The sequence below is a fragment of the Sturnira hondurensis genome, unplaced genomic scaffold, assembly GCF_014824575.4.
Source record: "Sturnira hondurensis isolate 20B ecotype Veracruz unplaced genomic scaffold, ASM1482457v3 Scaffold0013063, whole genome shotgun sequence".
NCBI lineage: Eukaryota > Metazoa > Chordata > Mammalia > Chiroptera > Phyllostomidae > Sturnira > Sturnira hondurensis.
The window spans coordinates 112,750-129,078 of NW_028085694.1; the positions used below are offsets into that span (position 1 = coordinate 112,750).

General features: G+C 38.5%; 1 protein-coding gene across 4 annotated transcripts in view; it reads left to right on the forward strand.

Annotated features, from left to right (window-relative positions):
• KYAT3 (kynurenine aminotransferase 3) overlaps positions 1–16,329 on the forward strand; it is a 70,848-nt gene that overhangs the window by 12,396 nt on the left and 42,123 nt on the right. The window contains exons 1-2 of one of the 4 annotated variants that reach the window (XM_037060909.1): positions 94–203; positions 3,638–3,737. The exons of 1 other annotated variant lie outside the window; for it this stretch is intronic. In XM_037060909.1, coding sequence (XP_036916804.1) covers positions 187–203; positions 3,638–3,737 — 117 coding nt within the window. In that variant the 5' untranslated portion in view covers positions 94–186. Of the gene's footprint in view, positions 1–93; positions 204–2,014; positions 2,025–3,637; positions 3,738–16,329 lie in introns of those variants that run through there. 2 more of the 4 variants (XM_037060911.1, XM_037060910.1) reach the window with 2 other exon arrangements.

Here is a 16,329-nt window from a genome sequence, read left to right on the forward strand (position 1 = left end):
GCCGGAGGCAGGAAGGAAGAGCCAGTCTGGATTTCCTTAAGGAATCGGACTCTCCTGAGCTGGAAATGCCCAGACCTGCGCACGGGTCCGGGTTCCAGATCCCGGCTCTGGCGGACCTCAGGGGAGGCTGCAGAGGGGCAGCGCTGGGATTAACGGAGTTTCCTCTGGAAGAGGGATGGCACCAAGATGACTGGCCTTTTAGGGTGAGGGATTTGAACCCGGGTTATCGATTGCCCTTTTTGCTGTTGATTTTGCACTTTGGGTGTTCTGAAAACAGCGTGGCATGGATAACATCGACTCTAGTTTATCCATAACCGGTATTTCTAATAAAATGAAAACAAAGGCTATTAACCTGTCATATAAGTGAATCTGAAGTTTTTAGTTAAAAGAGAAAAGCAGTCCAGTCTGTCACTTTTGGAATCTGAGCAACTCTGGAACGGGGGGCCCCGCACCCAGTATAAAACCATTCCTCCACCCCCGCCTAGTTACCTGAAGTAAGAACTGAGACTGCTTGCTCACGTCCACACCAGGCACCAACGGTGCAGATCAGCCATTATGAAAACTCTATTTTCACAGAACAGCCCGTTCAGCAGTCTCAAGGTCACGTCTTCTTAAGTATTGTGCCACCTAAATATAGTTAATATTTTCCACCCTTGTTCCAGTGGCTTAACTTTTGAGTCTTGTCCCCATTGCACCTTGTTCACCTCCTGCATGCCCTCTGTTGCGTCACTGCACTTTATAAACGTTCTAGCAGCGGATAAACAGGTAGGGCCCGACGTGCACATGATCTTTCCTTTGGTCAGACTTTTAAAAGCACAAACCTTTTTTGCAGTCACATAAAATCTTTCTTGAGCTTGCAGTTAACCTGAATGTTCTTGTTTATGTCAAATTAACGAATTCTCTTCCTACCTCTCATTCCCATATACAGAGTGGTTATAAGTTGATCATTTGGATCCAAGTGCAGAGCTTTTATCTTTTCCCAATTCATTTTGACTACCTTGCTTACATTTTAGCTCTTAATTCTGCCCTCCCCATATTTACCAACCTTCTCAGCTTTAGGTCACCGCTAAATCTGCCACACATACTTTCTATACCTTCATTTTATACAATTGACTCCAATGATGATAGTTAAATTTTCTATTAGCCATGCATATTTGAATATGGAGTTTAACTTATATGTAATATGTCATATTCAGGTTTTCTAGATCACCCTGATTCACAATTGCCTGGTGTTCTTTACAGAACATTGTTTTAAAAGGAAAAAACTAGGAAAAAATACAGTGAAAATATTGTTCAGACTTAAAGCTGTATGCCTTATTTTCTGCCTTTTTCAAGGCCATCCAAACTTATTTATTCATTCATTCATTATTTATTTAGCATACATGTTGAATGGTAATTGCATTAGAAAAGCGCTGCTTAAAATGTGTTTATTTAAAGTGCAGAGGAAAAATAGCTTCAGAAGTTCTGAATCTGCATCAGCCTGCTTAGATTTTGGAACCATTTTTTCCCCCATCACCCTCACAATTCCCTCCACAATGAGATTACCTAGTGAGATGAGAGCCCAGATCTGTATATTGAGGAATTGCATCATTTCATAGGTTGGGGACAGGTAGGAGGAAAATGAAAGGTGATCCTATGTCAAGAGCTAAAGGAACATGGTGTTTCTGGAAGGAGACGTGGCTTGACTAGCAGTACTGAGGCCTTGCCGCCAGAGGGCAGGGCTCACCACCTGGGGTGAAATCTCGCAACAGCTGCAGTCTGAGCTCAGTCAGGCACGATCAGCCAGGAACTCACCTTCTGAGGTTACCTTCAAACCAAGGATTCATTTATTCATTTGTTTTGAAATATGGAAAAACGGAGGCCCAACAAGAGTCAGTGACTGTCTAACAGTAGTAGACCCCAACCCTTTTTAAAATAGAATAAGGATTAGAAGACAGCTGTCCTGATTCCTGGTCCTGTTCACACACACACACACACACACACCCCACACACTCCCCCACCCCCGCCCGTTTTATCTCAAGACGGTAAAAGAGGTTTCCCTCATTTGTCTACTTGCAAGAAAACATTTTGCTTATACTTTGCTTAATATCAAAGAAATTAGGCTGAATTTAAATGACTGGATGTTTATTTGCTGGAAAAAAAGTCCTAAATCAAGTAAGTCCATGATACTGAAGGAAGATTGCTTCTGTTGTTTGATAAGTTTTTGTAAAACTCTACTGCCTAACCCAGTTAATATTTTACTGTTGATCAGAACAACTAATGACACAAGAATAGGCATGGGGTTTTTAAAAAGATTTTATTTATTTTTTAGATAGGTGAAGAGAAATATTAATATGTGGTTGCCTGGCACGCGCCCCCTACTGGGCACCTGGCCCACAACCCAAGCGTGTGCCCTACACTGGGAATCAATCCACTGAGCCACACCAGCCAGGGCAGCATATCTTGATATAAGAGAACCTGATTGTTGACTTGAAAGGCATAAAACACAAGGGATGATTATATACTTTGCAAAAAGAATCAATATCTTGTAACAGGACATATAAATGTCCATTTAAATTATTAATTTATAATGTGATTTTATGTATTCATTCAGTCATTTAATACTTTTATTTATCAAATACCTACTATATACCAGAGAATACAGTAGTGAACTATACTATTACAAATTTGTGAATGAGTGGCCAGCCACACAAACACACACAAAAAGTGCAGAGAATTAAAGTAGTCTGATATGATATAGACTGGCTAAGAGACTCCTATTTAAGCTGAGATTTTAATCACACGACGGTCAGGATTTTATAGTCCTATTTTTAAGAAACATCCAGTATATTACTTTTTTACATCTAAAGCTTTCTATAGCCTTAACATTTGGTAGCTTCAATGTTCTTTTGAATTCTTAGAGTCTCTTTTTATAAAAATTTGATCAGAGATAGAGGAAATGCCATCCTGATTCAGACCTCATGAGAAATGTCTGTTTGGCTTAATGTCTTTAGAAAGCTGAGTTTTCTCCCACTTCTAAATGGCAGTATAACAGAATTTCATTTTGCTTTCATCTCCCTCCCCATAATTGATAATGATGTCCTACAGGTGTAGAAGTAACTTAGAATGCATGCTGGTTATGCAACTGGAAACTCCTGAAATGACTCGCTAGTTATGGAATTGTTGAGGGAAGTACCATCTGAGAAAATAACCTAAGAATCATTCATATATTTATATTTATCAGGAACCAGATATGATCCTTTCTAAATAACATGTTTTTAGTAACCTTACTGTTATAGATTGTGCTTTTACTAGTAACTTATTCAAACAAGTAGGTTTTAGACTGAAATATTCTAGATTTTATAGCTACTAGAAATGGAACTTTTACTTAATGCTCTTGACTAAGTTGGGGCCCTATATTTTTAATGCACAATATCCTTGCAGATGTCCAGCTTAAAATAACATGCATACATTTGTGTATGAGGATTTTATTAGAATGATTAGATTGATTCCAGTAGTAAGAAATTATATCATAGAGAAAAAACTATCAAAACTTTATATATATATTTGATATAAACTTATGGTCTTCCAGTTAACTTAACTGTCTGATAGCAATGTAAACAGCACTCTCTTTAAAAGTTTTTCTTTTATTCTGTAGCATGTTTTTGGCCCAGAGGGGACTCTGCTCCCTCGGCAGTAGAGCTAAACTCCTGAAGATGATTTATTCTCCAAAAATCTTCAGACGCTCCACTTCTGCTGTAGGTATCGCTTAATCTTACAGATAAATTATTGTACATATTCTGTGATGTCAAAAAAATACAACTTTTCAGATACTTTATAAATATTTTATTGGAAGGAGTATTTCCGTTATATAAACTAAAGTCACTGCTTGTCATTGGTGAGAACTGACATTCACTGTGCAACTGCTTGCCTGTCTGTGTATCAGGCATAATACTGGGCATTATGTATTCAATATCTCATTTTATCTTTACAGAACTCTTCAAGTTATTGTTACATTCCTATCTTATAAATGAAAAAGCAGAGGCTTAGATAAGTTTGGTAACTTACCCAAGGTCACACAGCTTGTGTCATAACCAAGATGCTTACCCGGCTCTAGCTTTGGCACACTAAAGGACAGGCTCTGTATACTCAAGAAACAATACACTGACTATACGTACAGATCCAGTGACTTCATGATCACAGGAAATATGGCAGATTGAGGTCCAGATTATATAACATCAGGAAAGAGCGCACAAATCTCATTGTTAGCACCATGACTATCATAACCCAGGGTCAACAAATGACCCAGTTTCTTCAAGTCAGTGGCACGAGATAAAAGAGGAGTGTTTTGGAAGGACTGGTCTGGAATAAAAAGAGGGCTTAAGAACCACAACCACCAAAACAATGTGTTCACCTTGTTTAGGAATTCGATTCAATCAGTCAAAATATAAAAAGATATTGTTAAAGACAATCAGAGAAGTATGAATGTGTATTGGGTATTAGGTGTACAAAGGAATTATTGTTAATTAGGTGTGATAATCACAATGAAATTGTATAAGAAACTTATTTTTAGGGCTATATGCCAAGTATATATGGGTAAAATAACTTAAGGTCTAGGATTTCCTTTAAAATTACTCAGTAATAAAAAGTAAAAAGAAAAAAAAAAGGAAAGACGAAGCCAGTAAGGCAAAATCTTGATAATTACTGAATCTAGATAATATGTATATGAGTGTTTTAGATTATGATGAATCATGAATTGTCATTCTGTAGGTCAAAACTGGGTGAATACTGGCAGTTTTATATTGTTCAAGCTTATAGTAATCTCTCGACTTTTATGTAAGTTTGAAATTTTCATAAGAACCATGGACTTCTCCGTCTGTTTGTAAATACTATTTCTACCTCATAAATGTTTGGGTTCTAGCTCTCATCTTTGTTAGTACCATGATACCTTAGTTGAAGCCCTCCATACAGAGGCTGAAGCCAACGGAGTGGGGACGATCACTCAGGGCGATCAGATAAAAGCATGGGATTAAATAAAGGCTGTGTGTGCAGAATTATTCTTTATCTTCAAGCTCAGTTAGAATGTCCATGCCCAGGACCCATCCTGAGAGAATCTTGTTCTATAAGTCTGAAGTGTATATTGAAAAAATTTTCCAGGTGATTCTAATGTTCATCCTGGATAACAATGACTGACAATACTTTTATTCATATTTACAGATTATCTGGGGTAGAATTCAACGCTTTCCATCTTTAACAATCACATCAGAAAGGTCCCTGCATTCCGTCAGGGCCTTTTCAGTTAAAATGGTCACGCAGATAAATGTGTTCTTCCCGCTCTTGGACACAAGAGAGCGCGGACTGATCAGCCCTGTGGCGCTGTAGTGTTGGTTACTGCACCCAACCAGCAGGGGTCCGAGGCTCCCCGCCAACGGGAAAACTCTGGAGGCAGAGTTCATTGGAAATGGGAACTTTTTATTTAATTAGCAAAATATCTGGCAAAAATAGCTGTTTGAATATTTGTTATTACTACTACAACATAGATTCAGGAGCTGAAAATAACATACCAAAAATCTGCGCAAAAACTACAATGTTAAAACTACATAGTACATATTTCCTAAAAAGCAAGGCCCGAAAAGAAAGGAACCGTTTTTTAAACAATCACATGCCTCTTCCTCCCGTGGCTGACAACTGACAGCTCCGCGCAGGCCTGCAGCCCGAGCCTCTTCCCCTCCCCGTCTACCTCCTCCAGGCCCCGGCGTCAGGAAGCCAGGGGGGTGTCCACCCAAAGCCAGTTCCCCGCCAGGCTCTCGCCTTAGCAGCCATTCGCAGACCACGTGCAGCACCCCTGGCCTCCGTCTGACTCCAGCCCGCAGGCCTGCACTTCCTCATCGCCCCACCGCCCGCATTCTCAGGCTTCTCATCCGCCCACCTGCAGGCTCAGACTTCCCCATCCCCTCCAGCAGCTGGATGTTCTGTGCGCTGTGCCCCGCCCCTCCTGGGGCCCCCAGAACCCTTTGCGCAGCTGCAGGCGTGGCCCTGGTTGCCAGGGTGATGCACGCCTTGCAGTCGTGATAAGTCTAAATCCAGAACTAAGTCAGTCTTACCAGAACCAGCCTGACTGCTTACTATGAACTTGGTTTCACAAGAAAATCCTCCACACCATCTTTTGTATCAATAAGAACTTGATATGTAGGTTACTTCAGAGGAAGGAAATGTAAAGGATATGTAAATATCTGGATCATTTGGGGTTTTTTCCTCAAGAACGTTTGTATTGTTTTTGTAATTTTAAATAATATTTTAAATCTTAAGGAAAAGCATTACAGTTATACAGCAAGAAAAGAACCAAGACGAACCCAGGATGAAAGTCACTATCCTCTGTTTTAGCACCTAGATCTTAAAGGCATAGAAACTTGAAAGCTTATATTATCCTCTGGTGCTGGAAAACCAAAAAACTAAACTAGTAGATGAGAGAGAAAGCTGGGTGGGTGGGAGGTAAGAATGAAGAAGGGAGGAAATAATTGTTCCTGAGAGGGCTTACGGAGCACCAATTCCTACTGCCTAGAGTGTCACCCTTCTTTAGACCAGTCTTCATTTAAGGCTTAGACATTCAGCTTGCAATCTGTAGTCCATTAATAACCTGTTATCTACTTATCTTCAAAACAGCCTTCCTAAGTGGGACTTCTCAGGGAAACTATTCTGTGTGCTCTAAGGGTGGATGTATGTAACACACCAGGGATGAAACCTAATGTGAACCTCGGACATTTGATGAGGTGTTCGTCCGTGGTGGCTCTCAGTTGTAACAAATGTACTGCAGTGATGGGGACCGTTGTTGGTGAAGGAGGTTGTGTGTATGTGGGTACCGGGAGTATATGGGAACTTTCTGTACTTTGCACTCAGTTTTGCTACAAACCTAAAACTGCTCTTAAAAAGTCTATTATTTTTTTAAAGCCTTCTAAAATTTACATGTCCACCAGAGAAGCACAAAAACCAGTTTTTATAGTAACTAAGACAAAAACTTTCCCTTCTCAGTCCTTTTTTCCCCAAAGAAATCACAGCCCTCTTTTTTGATATTAAGTCATTTTCTATTGTACATTTAGTTTATATGCAACAATTGTCTTACTCTCTGTGATATAAAGTTCCTTGTCCTACTTGTGTCTAAGAGAATCTTTTCTACCTTCTGAGTGGGCACCATATGGTATATACCAAGAACTTTGCTTTTCCACTGTGGATTTAACTCATTTAATCATCATAGCAATTGCACAGGTTAGGAATTCATTTTCCTTTTTAAGAAACGAGGAAACTGAGTTTTAGAGAAGTCAGGTTATTAGGATAGGTAGCTACTTAGGCATGAGTTGGGGCAGGCAAAGGGAGGAGAAGGGATAGATTATCCTCGTGCATTCCTGCATGTCTACAAGTCCTAAGGCAATTCTTTTAAATATTGTTACACATATCGGGTGCATAGGTGCAAGGTCATGACTAGCTGTGCATTTGTAGGTGACTAATGTTAACCCATAATGTTTAAGCCATCAATTTGAGTATAACATGTTTCAGTAGGGTGTGTGATATTTGACCTATGCTGTTAAGTTTTTGACCTCAACTTCCATAGGGTTAAGCTGAAACAGGCTTTGCCACACTTGAGCTTGTGGTCACCAGATCTCTGATTCAATCTTAAGACACTGTTCAGCCTTATAGGTCACCGGTTTCGGTCACATAGCACATGCGTAGACAGGTAAGCTAGATGGAGGAGCTAAAGAGACAGGAGCGAAGAAGTTCAGGAAGAAAAAGCCCATAAGTATATGAGCTCTGTAATCGATTGGGGAGCTCTCACTGTCCCGAGGGGCCCACTCAACCCCTCCTGAGTGTGCTTCCACACTGCCGATAAATCCTTGCTTATTTCGCTGTAGTTTGTCTCTTGCTGAATTCTTTCCTTCAAGGAGACAAAGGTCGCGCTCTCTTCATTTCACCAGTAACAAAACAACCAACCTAGAATCACATAGTTAATACAGCTTTGATGTTTAAATTTTAAACTAAGATTGGTCTGGCTTGAAGCTCTTTACATTAAACAACCTTAGAAATTTTTATTAGAACATAGGCATATATTACAGGGCACAGAGCTTGGCAGGGCTGTGAGGGGCTGTGCCCAGGCTTCCTCCAGATCTAGCTTTCCATCTCTTCTGGCAGTGAGTGCCCCGCAGAAGCTGCCTTGTCTCAGTCTCAAGTCCAGTTTCCATGAATTGCCCTGATGGGTTTAACCTGACTGTCACATGGAGATGGAAAAACAAATGTTTGGTAAATAAATGTTTGCTAGGTTGTCTTTAACAGTGGGCTATAGAGAGGATTTTATCAAAGCCTTGCTAGGTTCCTCCCTGTCTATCACATTTACTTTATATTAAATTATAGTTTTTTAAATTATATCTCCTTTCTTGGAGGAGGTCCTCTATCTAAATGGTTTTAGGCAGTTTGAGAGTAAGTCACAGCTTTTTCCTAAGTCTTTCTTTTCTTACAGATAACCTGAATCAATATCCCAAAGGCATTTGGGGGATGGCAAATACTGCCTTCTCTCACTAAGCTCCCTGGTACTCCAGCTATGTACTCACCTGCTCTGTCGGCTGGCAGGTTTAGAGAAACCCGCATTTCCTACTAGGTTGTTTGTCTAAAGGTATTATTGTTGAAAGGCAATTTTCATATCGTAAACGATAGCCAAGAGTTGGAAGCAACCTAGATGCCCATCGGTAAATGACTGGATAAAAAAAACTATGGTACATTTACACAGTGGAATTCTATGCTGTAGAAAGGAAGAAGGAGCTCCTACCCTTTGCAACATCATGGATGGAACTGGAAAGCATTATGCTGAGCAAAATAAGCCAGGCGGTGAAAGACAAATACCATATGATCTCACCATTAACAGGAATCTAAACAACAAAACAAACAAGCAAGCAAAATATGACCAATGACACTCAAATACAGAACAGGCTGACAGGGTCCAGAGGGGAAAGGGGAGAGAATCACAGGGGAAAAGGGGAAGGACTCACATGAGCAAGTATAAAAGACACATGGACAATAACTAAGGTGGGCGGTGGAAATGGGAGGGAGGTGGGGAGCACTGGGGGAGCCGGGCTGGGAATATAAAACAGAAAACTGTACTTGAACAAGAATTAAATTTAAAAAAAAGCAATTTTCAGAAAAAGGCAAAATCATGACTTATACAAGTATAAAAATGAACATGTACCAAAAGACTTTTATTTAGGTAATGAGAGAGAACGAAGCAGAAGTTATAACCAGTTCAAAGGAAAAGTCAAAAGCACAAATTTTTATGTAGAAAAGGAATTACATTGCAAATGAAGTCAAAACCAGTTTTCCATAGATTAGAGGGAGCTAATCAAAACTCTTGGACCAGAGTTTGCATGCCTACCTATATTACCTTCAGTTTACAAGATGCAAAATATCTCAAAGCCCAATTCTGGCCCTACTAAAACCAGATCTGAGGCTGTACTACATCCCCTGCATATTTTCCATTAAAGTACAATTTTTTCTACATTATATTATCACTTTGAGGGAATCTAAATTCTTTCACTTTCACTCACTTGCTTAGTCAGCAAATATCAAAGAGCTCCAACACATCAAGCACAAGTCATTGCAAAATAAAACACCTAAGTGTATGTTGCTTAAAAGTCCCAGTGAAATGTGTGTGCCTTTGAGTTCATCGTAATTGGGGGTTCCCCCTTGTGTGTCTTAAGTCAGCTGCCCCTCCTTTGCATTTCCACATCAGTTTTCAGTTCTTCCACCTTTACAGGAACATTAAGTATAATTTGTCTTTTTTTAAATGTATTTTCCTACCTTGGAAAACATCCAAAATCTGAGAGCATTCTGTTAGGCAGCCTGCTTGAGGAGCATTTTGTCCAAATGGAGAAAGAACACGATTTCAGGATGCCCTGACTACTCTTAGTTTTTATTTACATTTACTAGACCATTTTTAAAGCATGTTAGGTTCCGAGCAAAATCGAGTAGAAGCTACAGAGTTCTTGGATACCCCGCTGAATCCTAACGTGCATAGCCTCCCCCTTTACCAGTATCTGCCACCAGTGGTACAGTCAATGAAGCCACATTGTCTGTCCCCTAGACATTGTCACCATTGACATTCTTGTCACCTAATCCATAATTTACCCTATACACTGGTGTTGTACATTGCATGGGTTTTGACAAGTGTACAATGACGTGAATCCGTCTTTATAGTATCACACAAAAAATATGCTCTGTGCCCTAAAAAATTCTGTCTTCTGCTTGTTTATTTCTTCTCCTTCCCACCCCAAGCCTTTAAAACCATTGATCTTTTTACTGTCCCCATGATTTTGCCTTTAAGATTTCTCCAAGTATGTTTTTTTCTTGGTAGTTTATTTATTTTTAGCACAAATGGCATTCCTTGTCTGGATGTTGCGCATTTTATTTATCCATCAACCTACTAAAGGGTATCTTGGTTGTTTCCAAGTTTCGGCATTTATGAGTGAAGCTGCTGTAAACATTTGTGGGTGGGATTTTATATGAACTTGATCTTTCCACTCCTTTGGGTAAAATATCAAGGAGAGTGATTGCTGGATTGTATTTTAAAGTGTCTTCAGTTTTTATAAGAAATTACCCTGGCAGCTTTTAATTTAATTTTGTTTCATTTTTATTTTATTTTGAATTTACTGGGATAACCTTGATTAATAAAATTAAATAGGTTTCCAAGGTACAATTCTGTAATCATCATCTGTGTATTGTATAGTGTGTTCACCAGCCCAGTCTCCTTCCATCACCAGTATCTTCCCCTTTACCCTTTCCTACATCCCCATCCCCCTTTCTCTCTGATCATCGCCATACTGTAAACTCTGTGTTTTTTCTTTCCTTTGCTTTTTTTTTTTTTCCTTAATCCCGTCATCTTATTTACCCAGCCCTCCAGCCCCTTCCCTTCGGACAGCTGTCGGTCTGTTTTCTTTATCTATGAGTCTGCTTCTATTTTTTTTTGTTAGTTTATTTTTTATTAGATTCCGCATATAAGTGAAATCATATCGTATTTGTCTTTCTCTGCCTGGCTTATTTCACATAGCATAATACCCTCCAGGACCATCCCTGCTGTCACAAAAGGTTGTTTTCCTCATTCATGGCTGAGTCGTATTCTATTGTATAAATGTACCACAGCTTTTTTACCCACTCATATATGATGAGCATTTGGGATGCTTCCAAATCTTGGCTATTGTAATAACACTGCAGTGAAACATAGGGATGCACATATTCTTTCAAATCAGTGTTTGGGGCTTCAAATGTAGTCCCAGAAGTGGATTCCCTGGGTCATAAGGCAGTTTCATTTTTACTTTTTTGAAGAACCTCCATACTGTTTTCCATAGTGGCTACACCAGTCTGCATTCCCACCACCAGGGCACTACGATTTCCTTTTCTCCACATCCTCACCAACACTTGTTTGTTGATTTATTGATGGTAGCCATTCTGGCAGGTGTGAGGTGGTACCTTATTGTGGTTTTCATTTGCATCTCTCTGATGGTTAGTGAGGTTTGGCATCTTTTCATGTGTATTGGCCGTCTGGATGTCCTCTTTGGAGAAGTATGTTCAGGTTCTTTGGCCATTTTTAAATGGATTGTTTGTCTTTTTGGTATTTTGTAAGTTCTTTATATATTTTGGATATTAAACCCTTATTAGATGTGTCATTGGTGAATATGTTCTCCCATTCAGTGGGTTGTCTTTTCATTTTGTTGACAGTTTCCTTTGCTGTGTAAAAACTTTTTAGTTTGATGTAGTCCCATATATTTATTTTTTCTCTTGTTTCCCTTGCCCAAGGAGATACATCAAATATATATATAATATTATATGTACTTGTATGTAATATAACATATATTATATGTAGCCATATGTATGTATATGTGTGTGGGGTGGGGGCTACAGGAAATGTCTAAGATTTTACTGCCTATGTTTTCTCCTAGGATTTTTATGGTTTCAAGCCTAACATTTAAGTCTAATCCATTTTGAGTTTATTTTTGTGTATGGTATAAGAAGGTAGTCTAGTTTCATTCACATAGCACATGTATAGACAGCTAATATATATATGTTCGATTACCTCAATCCCATTTATTGAATTGACTATCATTCCCTATTGTATGTTTTGGCCCCCTTTGTTAAATGGTAATTGACCATAAAGACTTGGGTTCATTTCTGGGCTCTCTATTCTGTTCCATTGATCTATGTGTCTGTTTTATGTCAGTACCATGCTGTTTTGATTACTAATGGCCTTGTAGTATAGTTTGATATCAGGTAGCATGATTCCTCCAACTTTGTTCTTTTTTCTCAAGATTTCTATGGCTATTTGGGGTCTTTTGTGGTTCCATATAAATTATTGGAATATTTGTTGTAGTTCTGTAAAATACACCACTGGTATCTTGATAGGAATACATTGAATCTATAGATCGCTTTGAGTAATATGGACATTTTAATGATATTAATTCTTTGTATTCATGGCATAGTTTATTTTTCCACTTATTTGTATATTCATTTCCTCTCTTCAAGATCTTATAATTTTCCAAGTACAGGTCTTTTACATCCTTGGTTACATTCATTCCTGGGTATTATTTTTATGCAATTGTAAATGGGATTGTTTTCTTAGTTTCCCTTTTTCATAGGTCATTATCAGGGTATAGAAATGCAAGTGATTTCTGGATATTTATGTTGTATGCTGCTATTTTACTGAATTTATTAGTCAGTTCTGTTTGTCTTTTATGGGGTCTTTAGGGTTTCCTATTTATGGTAAAAGTCATCTGTAAATAATGACAGTACTACTTCTTCCTTTCCTATCTGGATGCCTTTCATTTGTTCTTGCCTGCGGCTGGGACTTCCGGTACCATGTTGAATAAAAGAGGTGAAAGAAGACATCCCTGTCTTGTTCCTGATCTTAAGGGACATGCTTTTAGTTCTTGTCCATTGAGTGTGATGCTGGCAGTGGCTGTCATATATGGCCTATATTACATTAAGGTATGTTTCTTCTATTCCCACTTTGCTGAGAGTTTTTATCATAAATGGGTGCTGGATTTTATAAAGTAAATTTTCTGCATCTATTGATATGATCATGTGGTTTTTACCTTCGTTTTGTTTATGTAGTGTATCACAATTATTGATTTGTGGATATTGTATCAACTTTGCTACCCAGGAAATTTGGTACGTGGTGTACCAACTTTGATCATGGTGTATGATCTTTTTAATGTGTTGCTAATATTTTGTTCAGGACTTTAGCATTTATGTTCATCAAGGATATTGGCCTATACTTTTCTTTCTTTGTATATCTGTATCTGTTTTTTGGAATTAGGATAATGCTGGCCTCATAAAGTGAGCTTGAGAGTCTTCTCTCCTCTTGAATTTTTTGGAGTAGTTTGAGAAGGAGAGGCTTTATTTCTTCTTTGAATGTTCGGTAAAATTCTTCTGTTAAGCCATTTGGCCCAGGAATTTCGTTTGTTTGAAGTTTTTTGGTTAATGCTTCAATTTCAGAAATTGTAATCTATGTAGTCGAATTTTCTGCTTCTTCCTGATGTAGTTTTGGAAGGTTGTATTTTTCTAGGAATTTTTCCATTTCTTCCAGATTGTCCAATTTGTTTGGTATATAGTGGTTTGTAGTATTTTCTCATAGTCCTTTCTATTTCTTTGGTGTCAGTTGTTACTTCTCCTTTTTCATTTCTGATTTTATTTATGTGAGTCCCCTCTCTTTTTTTCTTGTGAGTGTTGTTAAAGGTTTGTCAATCTTGTTTATCTTTTCAAAGAACAAGTTCTTGGTGTCATTGATTTTTTGGGGGGTTATTTTTTTAGACTCTATTTTGTTTATTTCTTCTCTGACATTTTTTATGTCCTTCTACTAACTTTGGGCTTTGTTCATTGTTCTCTTTTCTAGTTCCTTTAACTGTAAAGTTAGATTGTTTATTGGAGATTTTTCTTGTTTCTTGAGGTGGGCCTGTAATGCTATGGATTTCCTCCTCTGGACCACTTTCACCGTGTCCTCATTTTTATTTGTTTCAAGCTCATCTTTTGATTTCACTCTTGATATTGTTGTTAACCCATTCATTGTTTAATAACATATTATTTAGCCTTCATATCTCTGTATGTTTTCAGTTTTTTTATTGTGAGTGATTTCTAGTTTCATGTCATTGTGGTCAGAGAACATGCTTGATATTATTTCAGTCATTTTAAATTTATTGAGACTTGTTTTCTTTCGTGCATGTGGTCTATCCATGTGCATTGAAAACAGTCTATATTCTGCTGCTTTGGTGTGAAATGGTGTGAATATATCAATTAAATCCATCTGGTCTATTGTATCATTTAAGACTGTTGTTTCCTTATTGATTTTCTGTCTGGAAGATCTATCCATTCATGTCAATGGGGTGTTAAATTCCACTACTATGACTGTGTTACTGTTGATCTCTCCTTTTATGTCCATCAAGAATTTTTATATATTTAGGTGCTCTTGTGTTGGGTGCATAAATAATTGCAAGGGTTATATCCTCCGATTGGATTGTTCCCTTTATCATTATGTCATGTCCTTCTTTGTCTTTTACTATAGCCTTTGTATTAAAGGTTTAGCTGATATAAATATTGCTGCTCCAGCTTTTTCTTTTCTTTCCATTTGCATTAAATATCTTTTTCCATTCCTTTAATTTCAGTCTGTGTGTATCTTTTGTTCTGAGGTGGGTGTCCTGTAGAGAGCCTATATGTGCATCTTTTTAAATAGATTCAGCTACCTTGTGTCTTTTGATGAAATTATTTAGGCCATTTACATTTAAAGTGATTATTGATAGGTACGTATTTTTTGCCATTATATATTTTTAACTATGTGCCTCTGTATTGTTTTCTTTTTTCTTCTTCTTAACAAATACTTTTTAAACTTTCTTGTAATACTGGTTTGGTGATTTAAAAAAAACTCTTTTAGCTTTTGCTTGTCTAGGAAACTCTTTATTTCTTCTTCAATTTTAATTGATAGCCATGCTGGGTAAAGTAGTCTTGGTTGTAGATTCTTGCTTTTCATCACTCTGGATTTTTCCTGTCAATTCTCTGTGGTCTGAAATGGTTCTGTTGAGAAATCAACTGACAGTCTTATAGGAGCTCCCTTGTAGGTAACTGTCTTTCTTTTTCTTTTAGAATACTGTCTTTATCTTTTGACCTTTTAATTATGATGTGTGTTGATGTAGGCCTCTGTTGCTTTATCTTGTTTGGGACTCTCTGCAGTTGCAAAATTTGTGTGTCATTTTCCTTCAGTAGGTTAGGGGAGTTCTCAGTCACTATTTCTTCAAATAGGTTCTCGATCCTTTGTGCTTCCCCTTATGGAACCCTATGATGTGGATCTTGATACGCTTTATGTGGTCCCCAAAGTCCGTTAAACTATCTTTATTTGTTAAAATTATCTTTCCTTTTTGCTGCTGTGATTGGCTGTATTATGCTACCATGTCTTCCTAATTGCTGATTCAATCCTCTGCTTCATCTACCCTATTTATTGCTTCTAGTGTAGTCTTCATTTCAGATACTATATTCTTCACTGACTGGTTCTTTTATAGGGTTCCTATGTCTTTTATTATGAAGCTGTAGTTCTTCCTAAGTTCCTTGTAGTTCCCACTAAGTTCCTTGTGCATCCTTTCTTTTGAGGTGTCTATCTGGTAATCTGTTTGCCTCCATTTCATTCAGCTATTTTTCTGGAGATTCCTCCTGTTCTTTTGTGTGGGATGTGTTTGTTTATCTTTCCATTTTAGCTGCCTCTTTGTATTTACTTCCATATATTAGGTAGATCTGCTATGATTCCCAGTCTTGGTAGGGTGGCCTTAGGTAGGAGGTGTTTTGTGGGACCCAGTTGTGCCGTCTCCTTGGTCGCCTGTGTTGGGTAATCCAGGAATTTCCCTTGTATGACTGTGAGGATCCACCCCGACCACAGAGAGTGAGCTGCTGTGCAGGTGCTGACCGCGTGGAGCAGAAGTTGCCTTAGGCGGGTCTGGTGTTTCCTGAGATTGTCCTTTGGATATGCTGCGTGTGAAGCTAGTTTGATTCTGCTCTGATGTTGTCTGAAGGTGGCCACTGGATGTGTTGGTTCTGGGTCCTCTTAGGAGGGACTCTTGTGTAGGCCAGTGTCAGACACTCCCTGTGACTGGCCCTGGGCAACTTGCTTGGAGCCACAAAGTGATTCACAGTGTGTAGCTATCTACTGGGCTTGAGGGTGTCCCAGCAAAGATTAAGCTGCACACCAAAGACAGGTTTTACTAGCAACAGTCTTAGGGGCAGATCAGCAAAACTTTCCAGGAACCCTGAGATTTGCCTCTGCCTACCTCTGCCCGCTGGCTG